Raw genomic sequence first — 25391 nt, forward strand, 5'->3', positions numbered from 1 at the left:
AACTCAGCTGACTCTAAACAATGAAGCAGAAGAGTTTACTAGAAGGATACTGGGTGGTTCACAGAATGTGAGAGGGAAGCTCCAGGCCAGGCTTCCAAGAGTAAGACCCCAAAGTTGACCAGTGTGGTGGTGTGTTTGAAGCTGCCTCTGCCACCGTTAAGCACTACAGTACATAACCACTGCATGCTACAGTAGGAAACAGCACCACTTCTGTCAGGAACTTGACCTTGCAGCCCCCTCTGCCAGACAGAGGAAACACCCTGTCCCCTCCCACCCAAGGTGATTTAACAGAGTCTTTGTCATGGCCTGTGCTGCAAAGGAGGCAGGAAAGTAAGTACAGCAGTCTCAGATCTGAGAGGGGGGGGGTCTCTGGCCCCCATCCAAATTGAATGGCCAAAGTCTGCCTCAAGCCCCAACTCTCCTCCCCCAGTGTAACCACTATTAAGACTGTGGATGTATCCTTCCAGCCCTTTTACACACACAGTTTTAGAAAACGGTTTTTGTAAGTATGAAATTATACTATAAATATCGTTCTGCAACTTAATTTTTCTACTTAATGTAAGTCATGGACACCTTTCCATGTTCATACGTATAGATCTAACTTGTTCTTTTGACTACAGCAAAAGATTCTGCAGAATGAAGTGCCATCTTTTAGCCAGTCCTCTGTTGATGATATATAAGCTGTAGCCACTATCTTACTATAACAAACCACACAGGGAAAGCATTCCAGGGTATGTTTGTCATTGTTGCTTTTTGCACACGCTTGTTGTCATTTTTGTAGGAATGGGTTCCTAGAAATGGGCAGCTGGGTCATACAGGCCATAGGGTCTGTGGTCTTTATCCTCATTGCAATATAAGGATGTTGGATTGAACTGAACTTCTCCCCTCTAGGGACATTTCTATCCCAGGAACCAAGATAATTCTAGAATCAGGATAGCCCCCAGCCCAGCCAGTGCCAGAGCAATGCTGACCCAGGGCTCTCCTAATTCTGTTTTCCAGGCATCCCCACACACCAGGTGTGCTGCCCCATTGCAGCCTCTTCCTCTTTTCAGTCCATCCAATGCCGTGATTCCACATGAGAAGAGACACCTGCGTGGAGCAATGGAAGGCTGGTTTGCAGTCCCAGATCTGCCAGCAGCTGGGATTGAGTCAGTCCCCTCCCTTTTCTGAACTTCAGTTTTCTTACCTTTAAAATAACAGACATGGGCTAAATTAATGGTTTTCTAACTGTGTTCTGCCAAGACCAGCGTTCCACGGAGGCATCAGGAACTGCTTCAGAACTTGGGGGATGGAGGGCAAGAGAGCAGGGCCTGGTCTTCATGAGCTCTGCTATTAACCTTGCTGTGGAATGGGGTTCTGTGTGAACATTCATTTGAAAAAGGCATTTTGCTCCTAAAGGGAAACTGAAACTATTCAGTGTGAGTGGAGAGTTTATGCTCCACATCACAGACATCCCACTCCATAGTGGTTTGAGGGGAAAAAATAAGGGGGAGGGTGGTTATTGGTTCATATCATTGAAATCCAGGGGATACTGACTTCAGGCACAGCTCAATCCAGGGGGCTCAAATATTATCAGAACCCAGTCTTCTTTCTTCTCTCATTACTTTGCTATTCACAATGTTGGCTTCATTCTCAGGCTCAGTGTGGCACCAAAATGGCTGCCAACAGAGTCAGGTCTATATCCTCCCAGGTTCAGGTCCAGCAGAAAAGGTCATGTGCCTCTGTTGTGACAGTCATAGCAAAAGATTCACCACATCTTAATGGCTCAGGCTGAGTCATGTTCCATCCCCGAGCCAATCACTGTGGCCAAGTGAATGTAATAACTTGATTGGCCTGGCTGAACTCATGCGGTCGGTGGAGCTAGGCGTGAAATAAACCTTACCCAACATACATTGACTAAATGTGGGACAGGGATGATTCTCCAGAAAATTATGTTATTATTTCCCAATGCTGAGTAGCCAAAATTCAATGCATACAAAACCATACACATGTGTTTATTCAATGACCAATTAAGATACTGATAAGACAGGATCTGCACCATACACTGGAGATGCAATGATAAATTAATTACATTCCCCATGCATCTTGTGATGGGCCAGGACCACTGCAGGTCAACAAGGTCATCAGCCAGGAGGAATACCCGGCCACAGAGAGGAGGACAGCAAGGATAAATGGAACACGCCAGCACCTCTGCATCTGTCTGTCACATCCAATCCTGACAATCTTCAGAGAGTAATGATGGCTGCTTCACTTCTACCTTCCAAACGTTGTGCAAATTATTCTCTGGACCAATTCTAACTTGAGACCACTCAGAGAAGGGGATTCTGGGAAACATAACTCCAGCCTAAGCAAGTTGATATAGTTCAAACAACAACAGAATCCATTTTCTGCTGCTTCCAGAGTTGAACCATCCAATACTCTGAATAAAGTATGTTTGTCAACTTAGCATCTGGCAAACACTTAAATTAGTGTTTTGTATGAAATCACAATATAATTTTGGGGTCCTCTTCTATCTAAATAATCAGAATAATTTTAGATAGCCACCAAACACTTGTTTTCATTTGCAACCACCTATAATTATGAATTAGGATCTAAAGAAATAAAAAGTGTGAAAACCACTTAAAAATTACTTGTTGTGAAACAGATGTATCCAATAGACCCAGATACAGAACTTGTAAATTATTAACTTCAAATAATATTTCCCCATTACTGACATGAAAATGATAAATAAGTTTAAGATATTATGCTTTATTTTTATTTCTAAAAATTTGATGAGTCTTTTGAAACACGTACTTAAAATTGGCTGTCTGCTTGCCCACCTAACATCCATTCAGTTCCCTGTGGACGCTGAACTCAAGAAATACCAGTCTAAAGATCCTATAAAAGACTCAAGAAACGTGGCCACATCTTTGTTCCAGAATTTTAAGATGTAGGCGAACTGGTTGTCTTCCAGCAACTTGCCATCCTCCTTCTGTATATAATTGGTTTTTTTCTTTTCTTTTCTTTCTTTCTTTCTTCTATTTCCTTTGGCTATGGCTGTTTACCATGGCTTGACTTTGTAATGGAATGTCTCCTTTTGCCCTATTCCATTACAGCTCTCTGATTCAGACAGGGTGAATCCCATCAGGAGCCTCAACTCTCCATCCATGAAGCCATGAGAGCCGAAACTTCAGGAATGCATGATCTGCTATGATGCCGTAACGACTGCTCGGAATACACCTCTCCCCCCGCAGCGCTGATTTTTCACTGTAGCGGGGCTATGGGTGTCTTTCGTGAGCAAAGGTGATAAGGAGGGAGAGTGCGTTTGGTTCTAATAAAGAAGATGCATTTTGAACCCAGGACATCCATGTGGGGAGCTGGAGGCACTTCTGGGCCACCAAGACACCAACAGTCACATTTAGGAAAGACGGCATAGGGAAGCAGAGCAAATTGCACATACAAAGCTCATTCATTGTTAAAAAAACAATAAAGGACAATGTGTTTCAAAGCCCAAAGCCAATACCAGAGGTGAAGTGTTTCCCAAAAGGGATTCTTTGACCCAGGAGTCAGCTTCCTGGGTTTGAACCTCAGCTCCAATATTGACCAGTAGTAAAACAAAACAAAACAACTTACTTAACCTCTCCAAGATTGTTTCCTCAATGGTAGGATGGGGATAAGAATACCTACTCATATGACGAGTTAATGGGTGCAGCACACCAACATGGCACATGTATACATATGTAAGAAACCTGCACGTTGTGCACATGTACCCTAAAACTTAAAGTATAATAATAATAAAAAAAGAATACCTACTCATAGAGTTATTGGCAAGATTCAAGTAATATGACTAGAACAATTCCTGGCATATAGAAAGCTTTAACCAATGGTGGTGGTGTTAGTATCAGAAGATGTTGTTGTTGTTGTTTTTGTTGTTGTCAGCCAATAAGGAAGGAGAGTTGCAGAGATCTATGTGCCAGTACCCAAGAGGGCTAACTGCTTGATCTGTTGTAATGAATACGGCATGCCCTTGCAGAGGGCAGTCTAGCAAGGGAAGCTGATGATTAACCAATTAGTCACAGTATGAAAGGGGTTGAAATGGGGTAGAGGGTCAGTAAGAGTGCTGTAAGACTACAAATGAAGGGTACTGTGTAGGGTGGGAGGAAGTCTCTAAAGACTTCCTTGGGCTGGGCGCGATGGCTCACACCTGTAAACCCAGCACTTTGGGAGGCCAAGGCAGGTGGATCATTTGAGGTCAGGAGTTCAAGACCAGCCTGGCCAACATGGTGAAACCCTGTCTTTACTAAAAATATCAAAATTAGCAGAGCATAGTGGCGCATGCCTGTAATGCCAGCTACTCGAGAGGCTGAGGCAGGAGAATCACTTGAGCCTGGGAGATGGAGGTTGCGGTGACCTGAGATTAGGCCACTGCACTCCAGTCTGGGTAACAGAGTAAGACCCTGTCTCAAAAAAAAAAAAAAGACTTCCTTGAAGTTGCAGCATCTCAGCTGAGCCCTGAAGGGTTAAGAGTTTGCCAGTTAGGGAGGCTTCCAAGATGGCCGAATAGGAACAGCCCTGGTCTGCAGCTCCCAGCAAGATCGACACAGAAGACGGGTGATTTCTGCATTTCCAACTGAGGTACCTGGTTCATCTCATTGGGACTGGTTGGACAGTAGGTGCAGCCCACAGAGGGTGAGCCAAAGCAGGGCAGGGTGTCGCCTCACCCGGGAAGTGCAAAGGGTTGGGGGATTTCCCTTTCCTAGCCAAGGGAAACCGTGACAGTCTGTACCTGGAGGAACAGTACACCCCTGCTCAAATACTGCGCTTTTCCCACAGTCTTCACAACCGGCAGAACCAGGAAATTCCCTCCTGTGCCTGGCTCAGCAGGTCCCATGCCCACAGAGCCTTGCTCACTGCTAGTGCAGCAGTCTGAGATCGACCTGCAATGCTGCAGCTTGGAGTGGGGAGGGGTGTCGCCATTGCTGAGGCTTAAGTAGGTGGTTTTGTGCTCACAGTGTAATCAAAGAGGCCAGGAAGCTCAAACTGGGCGGAGCCCACCACAGCTCAGCAAGGCCTACTGCCTCTCTAGATTCCACCTCTGTGGGCAGGGCATATCAGAACAAAAGGCAGCAGACAGCTTCTGCAGACCTAGACATCCCTGTCTGAGAACTCTGAAGAGAGCAGTAGTTCTCCCAGCATGGCATTCGAGCTCTGAGAACAGACAGACTGCTTCCTCAAGTGGGTCCCTGACCCCCGTGTAGCCTGACTGGGAGACACCTCCCAGTAGGGGCTGACAGACACCTCATACAGGCAGGGGTCCCCTCTGGGACGAAGCTTCCAAAAGAAGGATCGGGCAGCAATATTTGCTGTTCTGCAGCCTCCACTGGTGATACCCAGGCAAACAGGGTCTGGAGCAGACCTCCACCAAACTCCACCAGACCTGCAGCTGAGGGGCCTGACTGTTAGAAGGAAAACTAACAAACAGAAATAAATAGCATCAACATCAACAAAAAGCACATCCACAACAAAACCCCATCTGTAGGTCACCAACATCAAAGACCAGAGGTAGATAAAACCACAAAGATGGAGAGAAACCAGAGCAGAAAAGCTGAAAATTCCAAAACCCAAAGCACCTCTTCTCCTCTTTGGATCACAGCTCTCAGCAGCAATGGAACAAAACTGGACAGAGAATGAGTTTGACAAGTTGACAGAAGTAGGCTTCAGAAAGTCAGTAGTAACAAAATTCTCTGAGCTAAAGGAGCATGTTCCAACCCATCACAAGGAAGCTAAAAAACCTTAAAAAGAGGTTAGACAAATGGCTAAATAGAAGAAACAGCATAGAGAAGACCTTAAATGACCTGATGGAGCTGAAACCACAGCATGAGAACTTTGTGACGCATGCACAAGCTTCAACAGCCTATTCAATCAAGTGGAAGAAAGGATATCAGTGATTGAAGATCAAATTAATGAAATAAAGCAAGAAGACAAGAATAGAGAAAAAAGAGTGAAAAGAAACAAACAAAGCCTCCAAGAAATATAGGACTACATGAAAAGACCAAATTTATGTTTAATTGGTGTTCCTGAAAGTGACAGAGAGAATGAAACCAAGTTGGAAAACACTCTTCAGGATATTATCCAGGAGAACTTCCCCAACCTAGAAAGACAGGCCAACATTCAAATTCAGGAAATACAGAGAACACCCATAGATACTCCTCAAGAAGAGCAACCCGAAGACACATAATTGTCAGATTCACCAAGGTTAAAATGAAGGAGAAAATGTTAAGGGCAGCCAGAGAGAAAGGTCGGGTTACCCACAAAGGGAAGCCCATCAGACTAACAGTGGATCTCTCGGCAGAAACCCTACAAGCCAGAAGAGAGTGGGGGCCAATATTCAACATTCTTAAAGAAAAGAATTTTCAGCCCAGAATTTCATATCCAGCCAAACTAAGCTTCATAGGTGAAGGAGAAATAAACTCCTTTACAGACAAGCTGAGAGATTTTGTCACCACCAGGCCTGCCTTACAAGAGCTACTGAAGGAAGAACTAAACATGGAAAGGAACAACTGGTACCAGCCACTGAAAAAACATGCCAAATTGTAAAGACCATTGATGCTATGAAGAAACTGCATCAATTAACGGGCAAAATAACCAGCTAACATCATAATGACAGGATCAAATTCACACATAACATATTAACCTTAAATGCAAATGGGCTAAATGCCCCAATTAAAAGACACAGACTGGCAAACTGGATACAGTCAAAACCAATTGGTGTGCTGTATTCAGGAGACCCATTTCACGTGCAAAGACACACATAGGCTCAAACAAAGGGATGGAAGAAGATCTACCACGCAAATGGAAAGCAAAAAAAAAGCAGGGGTTGTAATCCTAGTCTCTGATAAAACAGACTTTAAACCAACAAAGATCAAAAGAGACAAAGAAGGCCATTACATAATGGTAAAAGGATCAATTCAACAAGAAGAGCTAACTATCCTAAATAAAAATGCACCCAATACAGGAGCACCTGGATTCATAAAGCAAGCCTTTAGAGACCTACAAAGAGACTTAGACTCCTGCACAATAATAATGGGAGATTTTAACACCCCACTGTCAATATGAGACAGATCAACAAGACAGAAGGTTAACAAAGATATCCAGGACTTGAACTCAACTCTGTACCAAGTAGACCTAATAGACATCTGCAGAACTCTCCACCCCAAATCAACAGAAGACACATTCTTCTCAGAACCACATCACACTTATTCTAAAATTGACCACATAATTGGAAGTAAAACACTCCTCAGCAAATGCAAAAGAAGAGAAATCACAACAAACTGTCTCTCAGACCACAGTGCAATCAAATTAGAACTCAGGATTAAGAAACTCACTCAAAACCACACAACTACATGGAAACCGAACAACTTGCTCCTGAATGACTACTGGGTAAATAATGAAGTGAAGGCAGAAATAAAGATGTTCTTTGAAACCAATGAGAACAAAGACACAATGTACCATAATCTCTGGGACACATTTAAAGCAGTGTGTAGAGGGAAATTTATGGCACTAAATGCCCACAAGAGAAAGCAGGAAAGATCTAAAATTGACACCCTAACATCACAATTAAAAGAACTAGAGAAGCAAGAGCAAACAAATTCAAAAGCTAGCAGAAGGCAAGAAATAACTAAGATCAGAGCAGAACTGAAGGAGATAGAGACACAAAAACCCCTTGAAAAAATCAATGAATCCAGGAGCTGGTTTTTTGAAAAGATCAACAAAATAGACTGCTAGAATGACTGATAAAGAAGAAAAGAGAGAAGAATCAAATAGATGCAATAAAAAATGATAAAGGGGATATCACTACTGATCCCACAGAAACACAAACTACCATCAGAGAATACTATAAACACTTCTATGCAAATAAACTAGAAAATCTAGAAGAAATGGATAAATTCCTGGACACATACACCCTCCCAAGACTAAACCAGGAAGAAGTTGAATCTCTGAATAGACCAATAACAGGTTCTGAAATTGAGGCAATAACTAATAGCCTACCAATCAAAAAACTTCCAGGACCAGACGAATTCACAGCCAAATTCTACCAGAGGTACAACGAGGAGCTGGTACATTCCTTCTAAAGCTATTCCAATCAATAGAAAAAGAGGGAATCCTCCCTAACTCATTTTATGAGGCCAGCATCATCCTGATACCAAAGCCTGGCAGAGACACAACAAAAAAAGAGAATTTTAGGCTAATATCCCTGATGAACATCGATGTGAAAATCCTCAATAAAATACTGGCAAACCGAATCCAGACGCACATCAAAAAGCTTATCCACCATGATCAAGTCAGCTTCATCCCTGGGATGTAAGGCTGGTTCAACATATGCAAATCAATAAATGTAATCCATCACATAAACAGAACCAACAACAAAAACCACATGATTATCTCAATAGATGCAGAAAAGGCCTTCAACAAAATTCAACAGCCCTTCATGCTAAAAACTCTCAATAAACTAGGTATTGATGGAACATATCTCAAAATAATAACAGCTATTTATGACAAACCCACAGCCAATATCATACTGAGCAGACAAAAACTGGAAGCATTCTTTTTGAAAACCGGCACAAGACAAGGATGCCCTCTCTCACCACTCCTATTCAACATAGTGTTGGAAGTTCTGGCCAGGGCAATCAGGCAAGAGAAAGAAATAAAGGGTATTCAATTAGGAAAAGAGGAAGTCAAATTGTCCCTGTTTGCAGGTGACATGATTATATTTAGAAAACCCCATTGTCTCAGCCCAAAATCTCCTTAAGCTGATAAGCAACTTCAGCAAAGTCTCAGGATACAAAATCAATATGCAAAAATCACAAGCATTCCTATGCACCAATAATAGACAAACAGAGAGCCAAATCATGAATGAACTCCCATTCACAATTGCTACAAAAAGAATAAAATACCTAGGAATCCAGCTTACAAGGGATGTGAAGGACCTCTTCAAGGAGAACTACAAACCACTGTTCAATGCAATAAAAGAGGACACAAACAAATTGAAGAACATTCCATGCTCATGGATAGGAAGAATCAATATTGTGAAAATGGCCATACTGCCCAAGGTAATTTACAGATTCAATGCCATCCCCATCAAGCTACCAATGACTTTCTTCACGGAATTGGAAAAAACTACTTTAACGTTCATATGGAACCAAAAAAGAGCCAGCATAGCCAAGACAATCCTAAGCCAAAAGAACAAAGCTGGAGGCATCATGCTACCTGACTTCAAGCTACACTACAAGGCTACAGTAACCAAAAGAGCATGGTACTGGTACCAAAACAGATATATAGACCAATGGAACAGAACTGAGGCCTCATAAATAACACCACACATTTACAACCATCTGATCTTTGACAAATCTGACAAAAACAAGCAATGGGGAAAGGATTCCCTATTTAATAAATGGTGTTGGGAAATGTGGCTAGCCATACGTGAAAGCTGAAACTGGATCCCTTCCTTACACCTTATACAAAAATTAACTCAAGACAGATTAAAGACTTAAATGTAAGATCTAAAACCATAAAAACCCTAGAAGAAAACCTAGGAAATACCATTCAGGACATAGGCATGGGCAAAGACTTCATGACTAAAACACCAAAAGCAATGGCAACAAAAGCCAAAGTTGACAAATGGGATCTAATTAAACTAAAGAGCTTCTGCACAGCAAAAGAAACTATCATCAGAGTGAACAAGCAACCTACAGAATGGGAGAAAACTTTTGCAATCTACCCATCTGACAAAGGGCTAATATCCAGAATCTACAAAGAACTTAAACAAATGTACAAGAAAAAACAAATAACCCCATCCAAAAGTAGGCAAAGGATATGAATAGACACTACTCAAACAAGACGCTGATGCAGCCAACAGACATATGAAAAAATGCTCATCATCATTGGTCATCAGAGAAACGCAAATCAAAACCACAATGAGATACCATCTCATGCCAGTTAGAATGGCGATCATTAAAAAGTCGGGAAACAACAGATGCTGGAGAGGATCTGGAGAAATGGGAATGCTTTTACACTATTGGTGGAAGTGTAAATTAGTTCAATCATTGTGGAAGACAGTGTGGTGATTTCTCAAGGATCTAGAACTAGAATTACCATTTGACTCAGTGATCTCATTACTGGGTATATACCAAAAGGATCATAAATCATGCTGCTATAAAGACACATAGATGAGTATGTTTATTGTGGCACTATTCACAATAGCAAAGACTTGGAACCAACCCAAATGTCCATCAATGATAGACTGGATTAAGAAAATGTGGCACATATACACCATGGAATAATACTATGCAGCCATAAAAAAGGATGAGTTCATGTCCTTTGCAGGGACATGGATGAAGCTGGAAACTATCATTCTCAGCAAGCTATCACAAGGACAGAAAACCAAACACCACATGTTCTCACTCATAAGTGGGAGTTGAACAATGACAACACATAGACACTTGGTGGGGAACATCACACACTGGGGCCTGTCGGGGGGTGGGGGGTTGGGGGAGGAATGGCATTAGGAGAAATACCTAATGTAAATGACAAGTTGATGGGTGCAGCACACCAACATGGCACACGTATACCTATGTAACAAACCTGCATGTTGTGCACATGTACCCTAGAACTTAAAGTATAATTAAAAAAAAAAACGAGTTTGCCAGTTAAAGAGAAACATGGTGGAAGTAAGAAATGAGGATAAATCAGGTGGTGATTGGAGGATTATATGAGGTCAAGGAAGGGTTTTTCTTTATGCAAGTGACATTGGGCTTACCAATGGGGGGAAAAGCTTAAACAATGGGGGAAAGAGATAAAAACAGTGGATGAAGAAAGAAAAGAAATACCAAAAAGTTGAAGGTTGTGAAGGAGCAGAGGATGAAGTAGGGGAAACATGCTATGTATCTACATCAGAAACAGGATGTGCCCCTGGAAAGTGTCCACTTCTACCTTTATTTTAAAATGGAGGCTGGGCACAGTGGCTCACATCTGTGATCCCAGCACTTTGGGAGGCCAAGGCGGGCAGATCACTTGAGGCCAGGAGTTCAAGACCAGCCTGGCCAACACAGCGAAACCCCATCTCTACCAAAAATACAAAAATTAGCCAGGCATGGTGGTGTGTGCCTGTAATCCCAGCTATTCAGGAGGCTGAGGCAGGAGAATCACTTGAACCTGGGAGGCAGAGGTTGCAGTGAGCTGAGATCATACCACTGCCCTCCAGCCTGGGTGACAGAGTGAGACCCTGTTTTGAAAAACTAAATAAATAAAATAAAATAAAAATAAAAATAAAAATAGAGAAATGGGGCCAGAAGGTAGGTCTAAGGTTATCCATGGAGATGATGGCAGAGGTAGAATTAGAAATGGTTTGGGCCAGGTGTGGCGGCTCACACCTATAATCCCAGCATTTTGGGAGGCCAAGGCAAGAGGATTGCTTGAGCCCAGGAATTCAAGACCAGCTTGGGCATCACAGTGAGACCGCACGTCTACAAAAAATTAAACAGTTAGCTAGGCATGGTGGCACATGCCTATGGTTCCAGCTACACAGGAGGCTGAGGTGGGAAGATTACTTGAGCCCAGGAGGTCAAGGCTGCAGTGAGCTGTGATCACACCACTGCACTCCATCCTGGGTGACAGAGCAAGACCCTGCCTCAAAAAAAAAAAAAAAAAAAAAAGTAGTCTGGGGGCTGTTTGGTGTGGTGTCCTTTATGCAGAAGGCAGATGGTTAACAAGGACTTATGAGGTTTTTAGCAGATGAAGGCACACTGTGCACCAGATGGAAAAATAAGTCCCAGCATTGCTAGGAGAATCCCAGGGGTAGAGACAGAGGAGGTCATAGAAGGTGGGATCAGGGCAGTAATCTCTCAAACTTGGATACTCTTACATATTGATCATGGGTAATGAAATTTGACATCAAAATGCTCTGACCTGTATCCATTAAGCATTTATTATATGCCAAGTATTTCAGTTATCTATTGCCGCATAACAAACTGCCCCAGAACTTAGTGGCTTAAAACAACTACTTTAATATTATTTATTTATTTATTTATTTTTAGAGAGAAACTCTTGCTGCACTGCTCAGGCTGGACTAGAACTTCTGGGCTCAAGCAATCCTCCCATCTCAGTCCTACTTTATTATATCTTACACTTCTGTGGGCAGTAATGTGGGCAGGGCTTGGCTGGGCAATTCAGTTCTGTTTCATGTGGCATTAGCTGAGGTTACTCAGTGGTAGCCAGCTGGTGACTGGGCTTTTTTGGAGGGCCTAAGCCAGCCTCATTCACATGTCTGGTACCTTGGAAGGAATGGCTGAATGGCTGGGTTCAGCTGGGACTGTTGATCATGGCACCTACACGGGGCCTTTCCCACATGGTGCTCTCAGGTGAGTCAGACTTCTTATGTGGTGGGGTAGGGCTCCCAGAGACCACGTGCCAAGACACCTGGGTGAAAGCTGTGAGGTTTCTTAGGACCCAGCTTCAGAAGTCCCAGAATGTCGTTTCTGCTTTACTCTACTCACCAGTCAAGCCACCCAGGCTGGTCCAGGCCCAAGGAGAGGGGAGCTAGACTCTAACTCTCAAGGGGAAGAGTAGCAAAGAATTTGCACCATCTTTAATCCACCACATCAAATAAGTGCTGTGCATGTGTGGCCTTGCATAGTCCTCTCAACAGCACTATGGTAAGTGCTCTTATCACCCCCATTTAAGAGATGAGGGAATTAAGATACAATGAGGTTTGGAAACCTGGCTAAGCTCATGCAGCTATGAGAACTGGATTCAACCCAAGCAGCCTGACTCCTGGGCATGTTATGTACCAGTATTCTATGGCAAGCAAGATAGATACTGCCTGTATCCTACCACCAAGTTTGAAAAGAACTGTCTCTTTAGAATGTTACAGCAGGAGGTACCTTAGCAGTCTCCTAAGGCAAGCCCTTCATTTACAAGATGAAGAAATGCATGCCCCGGCTGTCTAAGTAACCACTCTTTTGTGCAGCATCCTGTCCTGGTGGAGATCCTTTGAGTAACAAGAGCCTCTGTTGGGTTATCTCATTTTGGCAAATGAAGAAATGGCCTCAGAAATTTTAAATGACTTCTGCTAGACTACACAGCAGGAGTATAACTGAGCCAGAATCTGAAGACCCATTACAAATTCCATGTTCTTCCCACTACTCTGGGCTGCCTCAACATAACAGAGATTAGAAGAGGCACTAGGATGTCCAGAAATGAGAATGAAAGCTTGGATTTTTCCTAGGATCCAAATGAAATTGTGCACCTCCTACCAGATAGTTGCTACCTGGTGTAGGGTTCACTGAGATCTTCTTTCCAGATCTAAAATTAGCATTTTTGCCCCCTGGAAAACCACAGGGCTCTAATCCAGACTATAAATGGCTTAGCTTGAGTTACTCCCACCCCCTGAAAGTAGAGCCTAAGACAAGGAATCAGGTATAGATGGTTCATTTGGGATCTGATCCCAGGAAGCAAGACACTCAGAAGTGCGAGAGAAGGAGGAACAAGCAAATAAGGACCCATCAACAAGGTCACAAGTGTGGGTGTGGGGGCAGATCCCATCAGAACCTTCTGCAAAGTGGATAGCATGACTTAGAGCGGTCCACTAAAGTACAGCAGCCATGGCTGCAACTGGAATCAGAGGTGAGGCTCTGTGGATGTGAGTCAGGACCCCAGAGGTGTCTGAGCCCACTGAGAAAGGAACCTTTAATCCGAGATCAGAAGGATGAATCAGAATCAGAGGAAAGGAAGCAGGGAGAGAAAGGCGAATGTTCTGTTCAGAAAAAACAGGATGTTCAAGGGTAGGAGAGCAGGGCCCTTTTGTAGAACTAGGGGAAAAAATTACCTGAGGCTGGAATAGAGACAGCAAGAGAGGAGGTGAACAAATGGTGGGAAATGGAGCTTGGGGGGCCTGTAAACAAGTTGAAGCTTCATCTGAAGGGCAACAAGAGCCACTGAAAAGTTTTTAATAGGGGAGAGAATGCTCAGATTTTCATTTCTAAAAATGGTTATACTGTCCCCTCCGCAGGTGGACCCCCGCTGCTTTTCCAAAGAAAATGCAAGCATCAAAGTAGCAAATCAAACTTTTATGGCAACATATAGCATATATGGTCTGCACACATGGGGTCTTCAAATACCAAGAGATTATTCTACTGATGCAAATATTGCCTACAGATTCTGTTCAGGTTGGAGGACCTGAGCCCAAGGACCCTCCCAACACAGGTCTCTAGAAATGAGACAAATGTGGTTTTGATCCATGACGATGTTAGGAAACTGGAAGGAGTTTCCTTATGAATAAGAAATCTTGAAAATTCCCTGAAATATGCAAGGCAGTCAAATCAGATTTTAAAAGGATCCCTATACTGAAGCTCATGTGGGCAAACACTCTGCATAAAAATGGGAGATGGGAGGTGGCTCCAAGGATAGTCAAAGCCTTGAAGTAGGCCAGGCATGGTGGCTCACACCTGTAATCCCAGCACTTTGGGAAGCCAATGTGGATGGATCACTTGAGGTCAGAAGTTCAAGACCAGCCTAGCCAACATGGTGAAACACCGTCTCTACTGAAAATACAAAAATTAGCTGGGCGTGGTACGACACGCCTGTAATCCCAGCTACTCAGGAGGCTGAGGCAGGAGAATCACTTGAATAGTAGTTCTGCATACCTGAAGGGAAATGAGCTGGGGCACCCAGGGGGGTGGAGGCTGCAGTGAGCCAAGATCACACCACTGCACTCCAACCTGGGCAACAGACTGAGACTCCGTCTCAAAAACAAACAAACAAACAAACAAAAAACATGGATTGCTGGGGCCCACCCCATGAGCTTCTGATTCATTTGGTCTGGGTTTTCATTTCTCACAAGATCCCAAGAGAGGTTGATGCTGCTGGCTCAGGGATCACACTTGAAGAAGCATTGCTCTACTGATGACCTCTACAGTTTTAAGTAATAAACAGCTATTTCTCGTTTCATTAAGTTTTGCAATCTCTTGACCCACCAATTTAAAAGATTAAGATACTAAGAAAACTTCTCTTATTCTACTTTTACTTTTATGTAATCAAATTTAATGACATTTGCATTTTATGCTATCACCATAGTTCTGATTTTGGCTCAATCGTAAATACTGAAAACCAATAAATAGTGCTAATTTTATTATGGCTTCATAATTATTGCTCACAGTTGAGCCAAAACATGTGTTATGATTATATATCCTCCTCTATAGTTGCGAAGTTAAAGTCCAGGAATATGCAACTTCTACTTCAGATAGAATATTTCTAGGATCAACATTCTTTTCTTCTTTATGCTCTTCTACTTACTCAAAACCCTACCATTTTAAGTTTTGGTATGCTGTGTTTCCATTTTCATTTGCCTTAAGAAATTTTTAAATTTCCCTTTGAATTATTTCATTGACCCATTGAAGGTCTCACATTGAAGGTCTCACATCATCAAGTAAAAGTTCAGTCCTAAAACTATACACATCATAAGTTCTCAAAACTCATTGTCTAAAACTGGTCATGTAACCAGGTGCAGTGGCTCATGCCTGTAACCCCAGCACTTTGGGAGGCTAAGGTGGGCAGATCACCTGAGGCCAGGAGTTCAAGAGCAGCCTGGCCAAAATGGTGAAACCCTGTCTCTACTAACAATACAAAAATTAGCCAGATGTGGTGATGGGTGCCTGTAATCACAGCTACTCGGGAGGCTGAGGCAGGAGAATCACTTGAACCTGGGAGGCAGAGGTTGCAGTGAGCTGAAATCACGCAACTGCACTCCAGCAGCAACAGAGTGAGACTCCGTCTCCAAAAAACAAAAATCAAAAAGCCCTGAGGTAGAAGAGCCTGGGAGCAGTAGTAGCTCTGCATACCTGAAGGGAAATGAGCTGGGGCACCAAAGTAGCAACTGTGAGGTTAACATTGCCCTTTGGACTAAGCAGCAACAGAGCAATAGAGGTGTCTGCCCCCATGTAGGAACCAGGAGTATGAGCCTTTAGGACCCAGAGCTAAAACAGTGTTCCAGGGGACTGGTGACATCAAGAAAGAATAAGGAGCTCCCTCCCCATGAAATGCCTCCCTGGCTGCTCTATGTCTGACTCTCACCCTGTCTCCTGGAGGTAGACTGCAATAAACAATCAAAGACAGGCTAACAGGGATCCCCCAAAACAAAGATCATTCTTCAGTTAAGACTCACTAAGCAATTGTGGAAATCTATCTCTGTGCAACAGACATCATCCTCTTACCAAATGCAGAACTTGCACCTGGAGAAATAGAGCTGATAGCTGAGCTGGGCTGAATAATTAAACTATCAGGGAGCGGTAAGATTACCATATGCAAACATAGTGAATGACTATTTATTTATTTATTAAAACAGGGTCTCACTCTGTCACCTAGGATGTGATCACAGCTCACTGAAGCCTCAACCTCCATGGCTCAAGCAACTATCCTGCTTCAGCCTCCCAAGTAGCTGGGACTACAGGTATGCACCACCACACCCAGATAATTTTTGTATTTTTTGCAGACACGGGGCTTTGCCATGTTGCCCAGGCTGATCATGAACTCCTGGGCTCAAGCAATCTGCCTGCTTCAGCCTCCCAAAGTGCTGGGACTACAAGCGTGACCTGCTGCAGCCAGCCATGAATGATTTCTATTTGGGAAGTTAATTTAAAATTTGATAATTTAAAACATTCAACATATAAGCTGAGCAGTAATAGAATGGATTGCCAAAGAGAAAATGTGTGAGCTATAAAATCAAGCCAAGGAAACTTTCAGAATGTAACTAAGATTTTTATTTTTTCAGATTTTTATTTATGTATTTATTTAGAGATGAAGCCTTATGCTGTCACCCAGGCTGAAGTACAGTGGCATGATCTTGACTCACTGCAACCTCTGCCTCCTGGGTTCAAGTGAGTCTCATGCCTCAGCCTCCTGGGTACCTGGGATTACAGGCGCCTGCCACCACACCCAACTGATTTTTATATTTTTAGTAGAGATGGGGTTTCACCATGTTGGCCAGGCTGGTCTCGAACTCCTAACCTCAAGTCATCTGCTTACCTCAGCCTCCCAAAGTGCTGGGATTACAGGCATGACCCACCACACCTGGCCAGATTTTTAAAATGTAAAACAGAAGTTAAAGTGACGTATAATATAAATTGGACTTAGCCAGAATTTAAATCTTCTGCTCTTCAAAAGACACTGTTAAGAAAATAAAAATACAAGGCTAGACTTGGAGAAAATGTTTGCAAAACATGTATCTATTAAATGACTTGTATTCAAATATGTAAAGAACTCTCAAAACTCAATGATAAGAAAAGAAAAAGAAGGAACTCAATAAAAATATGCAAAATATGAATAAACACTTAACTAATGAAGATGTATAGATGGCAAACAAAAACATGAAAATATACTCAATATTATTAGTTATTAGGGAAATACAAATTAAAACCATAAGAGACTTAATACCACTACATGCCTATTAGTATGACAAAAATTAAAAAGACTGACCATACCAAGTACTGGTGAAGATGTTGGGGAACTGGAACTCTCATACACTACTGGTAGGAAGGTAAAACGGTGCAACCACTTTGGAAAACAGCTTAATGGTTTCTTTAAAAGTTAAACATGTACCTACAATATAATTTAGTCATTTCATTCTTAGGTTGTTATCCAAAAGAAAAGAAAATATATGTCATACAGAGACTTGTCTACAGACATTCACATCAACTTGATTTTTAATAGCCCAAAAGTGCAAACATCTATAGACATCCATATGTCGATGAATAGATAAACAAATTGTGGCATAGTCATACAATGGAATAACTACTCAACAATATAAAGGAATAAACAAGCAATAACATGAATGAACCTCAAAATAATTTTGCTGAGTGAAAGAAGACAGAAAAATAGTACATATTGTATTATTTCATTTATATAAAATTCTAGAAAATGTAACTAATCTATAGTGACAGAAAGCAGATCAGTGGTTGTCTGGGATCAGGAGTGGGAGGGACACATGGGATGGCAGAAAGGAATTACAAAAAGCAAGAGGAAACTTTTGAGAGTATTAGATATGCTCACCATCATGATTGTAGTGATGGTTTCCCAGGTACAGACATATGTCAAAACTTATCAAATAGTATCCTTTAAATATGTACACCTTATTGTACATTAGTTATACCTTAATAAGGCTGTTACTGTGTAAGAGTGTGTGTGTGTGTGTGTGTGTGTGTGTGTGTGTCGGTATGTCTCAATTTTATTTGGCCATGACTCTTTTCCCTGCTCACCTATTGCCCCAGTTTGCAGAGCCATGACATATGCAATGAGACAGACCTAGGGGTGATCCTGGCTCCAGTGTCATCCTGGCCGTGTGCCCTTCAGTAAGTGATTTACACTTTCAGAGCCTTCATTTTTTTTCCTTCAAAATGGAGTAGTGGTTGGGATTAAATTAGTGAATGTCAAATGCCTTTCACATAGTAGGTTCTTGAAAACTTTAGACCACCAGTCACCCCAGAAACTGAAGCAGCCATATTTATGATTGCCCCAAAGGCATTAACTTTATTTTTAGCTAAAGACACCAGCATGCAATCACCTTGAGTCCAAAGGTCCAGGGGGAAAGATGTTGAAATGCTGAGCACTGCCCTGCAGGCCCATCTGCTCTGCATTAGCCAGCCTTCCTCTGTTTATTATTCCATGTGTTAAATCTCCTCTAATTCTTGTGTGAAAAGTTCGGGTGCACAATAACCTCTTTATCACATTTTCAAATTCTGGGCCTGTTCTGGAAAGTTTACACCTTTTTCTTGTTGCCATTGTTTTCATGTGGATTCAGATTTCTGAAAAAGGCATTTAGAGCACTTTGCTGAAAATATTTATGTGTAAAGCTTGATGAGACAAATATTGCCAAAAAGTGAAAATTAGATGTCAGAGGAATTAGACGCATACCACGTGGGCCATGTGGTACAGCTGTGGCTGTGTGAGGAGAATCTGAGGCTCGGGATGGTGGTTGAGAGCCTGTGGCTGGGCAATACTCATAGCCGCTCTCCTTTGGGAATAAATTAAATAATACTGAAAAGAATAACAGAAACATGCCAATGTTGGAGTAGAGAATAAAAAGGTCACATAACGCTGTAAAAATAAATGCATCATAACAATATTGCTTACCATTCATTGAGTATTATTTGTGTACCTTGCTTCACTAAATGCTATTTTATTTAAACCTCACAACAAGCCTGTGAGTTAGGTATAGAATAAGCAAGGGTTCTTTTAGCCATAAGTGATAGGAAATCCACCTCAAACTGGCTTACAACATATAGAACTTTTTATTGGATATGTAAATTTAAAGTGCAGATTTAGTTCTACCTTCAAGTGATACTTGATCCAGCAGCTCCAAAAGATATTTCCAAAGACCAAGACTCTCTTCCTCTTCTCTCTGCCTTCTTATTAGCTTTCTCTACAGGCTTCATGGAGTCAGTTGGGATGTCCCAGGTTTCCCATGGTGGCAAAATGACTGCAGCTGTTCCAGACCTCATATCCTTATAGAGAAAGAGAGAATAAATCCTGAAATTCACTCTCATTGGTCACAGATGGGTCACGTGTCCATTCCTAAACAGATCACTGTGGTGGGGAAGGGAAGGTGAGTAAGAAAGGTTGATTATATTAAGTCTTTGGGGTAGGGGCTGGGGAAGTAGTCCACACCCAGTAACTAGACGTCGGTCCAATCCCAAGCAAAGCCACAGGCTGAGAAATGAGGAGAGGTAGCATCCCAAGGGAAAAAAGGGAAAAGGCTAGTTACAAAAGGGAAATGGATGCTGGGAACACATCCAGTGAATGCCCACTATAGTGTACTCATTCATTCATTCATTATTTAGAAATTGTCAAACACTATTTAGGAGCTGAGGACACATCAGGAAATAAAAAGCGAAAATCTCTATGGTAGATTCTGTTGATGTGCCCACTACATGTCCCCTTGACACACCTGCAACTGTGTTGGACAGTTCCTATGCACAGGAACTGTGTCTACCTCTCTGCTTCTTTGCCAGAAGGCTTTCTCTGCACTGGGCAAGCTTGCTCAGCCCATGCACAAGTCAGTCTGGATGTACCAGAGGTTTAAGCCTCCCTACATTCAACAATGGGCAGGAGTTGGGGACAATACTCCAGTTTTTCTGTCTCTAGGAGGAAATGTATGAGAATTTCAGTTCAACAGGGCTTCTCAGAGGATCTCCAAAGAATTGTCCACAGCACTAATAAGTTTACTAATGCCTCCTTTATTGATTTTACTTTCTTCTGTGGTTTTTCCCCCAGTTCCCTTTCTTATACCCTTCAGGATCATGTCCCAAATGAACAGCCAACACCGTATCCCCTGTCTCAAGGGTCCGCTTTCAGTGGTCAGCTTTCAGATGGTCTCACAATCAGACCATCGCTGCCTTCATGGGCTTACATTCTGGTGGCAGGAGGAGATGAATAATAAAATAAATGAGCAAACTATGTGATGTTATATTAAGATAGGTGTTGTAGAGGAATATAAAGTAGAGAAGGGGATAGAGTGATGGGGTGGGTATGGGTGCAATCTTAAGGCCTTGAGGAAAACATTACAGGTAAGTCAAGACCTAAAGAAGATGTAAGGTTAAGCTGTGTTAACAGTCAGGTTAGGCTGTATTATGCTAAGATAACAAGCAACTCCCAGACAATAATGGCTTAAACGACAGAGGTGTATTTCTCACTGAAACCACATGTTCATTGCAGGTCAGCTGGGACATTGTTCCACATGCATTCATTTAGCAACCAGCTGAAGAAACATAGCTAGTTATCATGGGAGACAGAAGAAAAGAATTCTAGAAGGTCTCACTTCATCAAGTAAAAGTTCAGCCCTAAAGTTATACATATTATAAGTTCTCAAAACTCATTGTCTAAAACTGGTCATGTGGCCAGGCACAGTGGCTCACGCCTATAATCTCAGCACTTTGGGAGGCTGAGGCAGGTGGATCATCTGAGGTAAGGAGTTCGAGACAAGCCTGGCCAACATGGTGAAACCCCATCTCTACTAAAAATACAAAAATTAGCCAGGTGTGCTGGCACATGTCTGTAATCCCAGCTACTTGAGAGGCTGAGGCACAAGAATTGCTTGAACCCAGGAGGCAGAGTTTGCAGTGAGCTGAGATTGTGCCACTGCACTCCAGCCTGGGCGACAAAGTAAGAATCTGTCTCAAAAAAAAAAAGTAAAAAATAAAATAAAACTGGTAATGTGTCCCCACCAATCACAAGTAATGAAGGAGGTACAACTTACCAAGTGTCTAGTTGGCAGAGAGCTGAAAATAATCTGTGGACAGACCTACTAACACCACAGTCCACCCTTCTGGATCACCAAATATTCGTCAAAATATACACACCATTTCCCTAAGTGGAGAAAAACAATCATATCAAACTCAAAATCCATGAAGGATAATTTGTCTCCACATCAGGTTTGGTTATGATTTATCTTGATCCAGAGACCTATAAACTAAAAAGACAAGTTGTCTGAACCCAACATGCAAGATATGATATCTGGGTTTCAAAAAAACAAACAAACAAACATGACAAGCCATACTAAAAGGCAAAAACACAGTTTGAGGAAATAGAATAAGCATCAGAACCAGACAAACATCGCATGCTCTCACTCATATGTGGGAGCTTAAAAAGTGTATTTCATGAAGATAGAGAGTAGATTGGTAGTTACCAGAGGCTGGGAAGGAGACAGGGGGAATAGGGAGAGGTTGATTAATAGGTACAAATATACACTTTGATAGAAGAAATAAGACTCAACGTTTAATAGATAATTATGGTGACTATAGTTTACAATAATCTATTGTATATTTCAAAATAGCTAGAAAAGGCCAGGTATGGTAGCTCATGCCTGTAATCCCAACATTTTGGGAGGCCAAGGCAGAAGGATTGCTTGAGTCTGGGAGTTTGAGACCAGCCTGGGAAACACAGTGAAACTCTGTCTCTACAAAAAAAAAAAAATTGTAAAAAGTAGCCAGGCATGATGGTATGTACCTGTAGTCTCAGCTACTCAGGAGGCTAGGTGGGAGGATTACTTGAACCTGGGAGTTTGAGACTGCAGTGAGATATGTTACACCACTGCACTCTAACCTGGGTGACAGAGTGAGACACCATTTCTAAAAAAATGTTTAATATTTTTAAAAAATTGCTAGAAGAGAATAAATGTTTCTAGCATAAAGAAAATACAAATATTTAAGATTACAAATGTCTTAATTAGACTGATTTGATCATTACAAATTATATGAATGTATTAAATTATCATGTATATCCCCAAAATATGTACATCTATGTATATATCTTTTATATCTTTTTTTTAAGTGAAGGACAAGGGGTGCCCCACCATGCTGGGCACCCACCATTGAAGCCTGGGACACACCATCTGCCTACTCACCCATTCGCTCCACAGTACATGCCAGGTGCCCCGAGCCAACTACTCTCCTCCCCTCAAGATGTAGCACAATATTGGGCTAACCTGCTTGTGTTCATGGCCACACTGTTGATCATCCTGCTGCTGATGGTATGTGATGAGTGGGGCATCCACCGTATTTTGTATGGCATCTTTTTAAAATCTAAATTCAAGTTTCTGCAAGAACTGGTGGGAGACACAGAATGCCAAGAGGGAGATCAAGAGCCTTCGGGGTCTGAAACTGAAGAAGACACTTCATTCTCTCCACATCTGAATGATCAGATTCATTCACCAAAGAAGGGCACCTGCTGATGAAGGCCACTGTCCCCAGACATAGTCTGTTATTGGTGAATGATGAAAGAAAATTGCTAGCCTCTGTCTTTAGTGACTTGGCTTTGAAATTTACTAAATGACTGAAGAACATCTGTACTTGGATTTTAAGTCCAAAAAAAGAAAAAAGAAAGTCAAATAAAGACTCAAAGCCTTTCCCAAACAAAAATTGAGAGAGTTTGTTACCAGTAGACCTACCTTGCAAGAAATTTTAAAAGAAGCTCTTCTGACAGAAGAAAATTATATAGGTCAGAAATTCAGATCTACATAAAGAAAGGAAGGGCATTAGAGAAGGAATAAGTGAAGAAGTGAAGGTAAAATACAAAGTTTTCTTTTTCTTTTCCTTTTTTTTTTTTAGACAGAGTCTTGCTCTGTTGCCCAGGCTGCAGTGCAGTGGTGTGATCTCAGCTCACTGCAACCTCTGCCTTCCAGGTTCAAGCAATTCTTCTGCCTCAGCCTCCCAAGTAGCTGGGACTACAGGCGCACATCACCACACCCGGCTAATTTTTTTATTTTTAGTAGAGATGGGGTTTCACCATATTGGCCAGGCTGGTCTCGAACTCCTGACCTTGTGATCCACCCACCTCAGCCTCCCAAAGTGCTGGGATTACAAGTGTGAGCCACCGCACCCAGCCTATTTGTCTTATTCTGAATTGATCTGACAGATAACAGTGTGTTCAAAATAATAATAGCAAGGAGGTGGAGCAAGATAGCCAAATAGAAGCCTCCACCAATTGTCCTCAACACAAGAATATCAAATTGAACAACTATCCACATACAAAAAAATGCACCTCCATAAGAACCAAAAATCAGGTGAGTGATTACAGTACCTGGTTTTAACTTCATATCACTGAAAGGGACATTGAAGACAATAGAAAAGACAGTCTTGAGTTGGCTATGCCATTCATCCCCCATTCTCCAGCTCCAGCCATGACGCATGGAGAGATAATCTGTGCACTTGAGGCAGGAACAGCACAGTGATTGTGGTACTTTGCATTGGAAATCAGTGCTTGCCTGTCACAGCAGAAAACAACACCAGGCAGAACTCAGGCAGCGACCACAGAGGGAGCATTTAGACCAGCCCCAGCCAGAGGGGAATCACCCATCCCAGCAGTCAGAACTTGGGTTCTGGCAAGTCTTGCCACCATGGGCTAAAGTGCTCTGTGATTCTAAATAAACTTGAGAGGCAGTCTACACCACAAGGCCTGCAATTTCTAGGCACGTCTCGGTGCTGTCTTGGACTTGGAGCCAGAGCACTTGGGGGCCACATGACGTAGTGAAACACTAGCTAAGGGTGTCCAAGGGAGTGTTTATGCCAACCCTCCCTCAACCACAGGTAGGATAGCTGGAAGCTTGGGGAAAGACTCCTTCCTTCTGCTTTAGGAGCAGAGAGAGAAGAATAAAGAGGACTTTGCCTTGCAATGTGGATGCCAGTGTAGCCATGGTAGGATAGGGCACAGGCAGAGTTCTGAGGCTCCCATTCCAGGCCCTAGCTCCTGGATAATATTCCTAGATACTCCCTGGACCAGAAGGAAACCCACTGCCTTGAGGGGAAGGACCAGTCCTGGCAACTCTCATCACCTGCTGAATAAAAAGCCCTTGGGGTCTGAAAAATGAGCAGTGGCAGCCAGGCAGTACTCACCATGGGCCTTAGGAGAGACTCAGAGATGTACCGGCTTCAGATATAACCCAGCACATTTGAAACAATGGAGGCTAGGGGGAGAGATTCCTTCTGCTTGAGAAAAGGAGAGGTAAGAATAAAGGGGACTTTGTTTGCAGCTTACGTACCAGCTTGGCCACAGTTTGGTAGAGCACCAGGTAGGCTCATAGCGTTCCTGATTCCAGGCCTTGGCTTTTGGATGATATTTCTGGACCTGCTCTGGGCCAGAGGGGAGCCCACTGCCCTGAAGGGAGAGTCCTAGGTCTAGAAGCATTCACTACAAGCTGACTGAAGAGCCTTTGGGTCTTGAGTGAATATCAAGGGTAGCCAGGCAGTACTCACTTGGGACAATGGTGGCCATGAGAAGAGACTCCTCTACTTGTAGAAAGGGGAGGGAAGAGTGCAATGTCATCCTGTAGCTTGGGTTCAAGCTCAGCCACAGTATCATAGAACTCCAGGCCCTGGCTCCCAGGCGACATCTCTGGACCCACCTGGGAACAGGGGGAATGTGCTGCCCTGCAGAGAAGAACACAAGCCTGGCGGCTTTGCCACCTGCTAATGATAGAGCCCTTAGGGCCTTGCACAAACATAGGTGGCAGCCAGGCAGAGGTTACTGAGGGCCTTGGTTGAGACCCAGTGCTGTGCTGGCTTCAGGCCTGACCAGCATAGTCCCAGTAGTTGTAACCATAGGGGTGCGTATGTCACCCCACCCCCAGCTCCAGGCAGCTCAGCAGAGAGAGACTCCATTTGTTTGGAAGAAAGTAATGGAAGAGAACTAGAGTCTCTGCCTGGTAATCCAGTGAATTTTTCCAGATCCTATCTAAGAACACCAAGGCAGTACCTCTACAAGTCTGCAAAAGCCAAAGCATTACTGGGCTTGGGGTGCCCCCTCATGCAGATATGGCTGCTGTGACCAAAAATTTAGATCACAATGCCCAAGTCCCTCTGAATACCTGGAAA

At 42.8% G+C, this 25391-nt stretch overlaps 1 protein-coding gene across 1 annotated transcript; it reads right to left on the bottom strand.

Moving 5' to 3' along the window:
* Positions 1–899: 899 nt before the first annotated feature.
* APRG1 (APRG1 tumor suppressor candidate) lies at positions 900–19120 on the bottom strand. The gene is given in 3 exon segments (XM_009239214.4): positions 900–1186; positions 18590–18614; positions 18616–19120. Coding segments are annotated over 3 exon segments (513 nt in total). The 5' UTR covers positions 18817–19120.
* Positions 19121–25391: the final 6271 nt, after the last annotated feature.

This window comes from Pongo abelii, chromosome 2 (genome assembly GCF_028885655.2).
Source record: "Pongo abelii isolate AG06213 chromosome 2, NHGRI_mPonAbe1-v2.0_pri, whole genome shotgun sequence".
NCBI lineage: Eukaryota > Metazoa > Chordata > Mammalia > Primates > Hominidae > Pongo > Pongo abelii.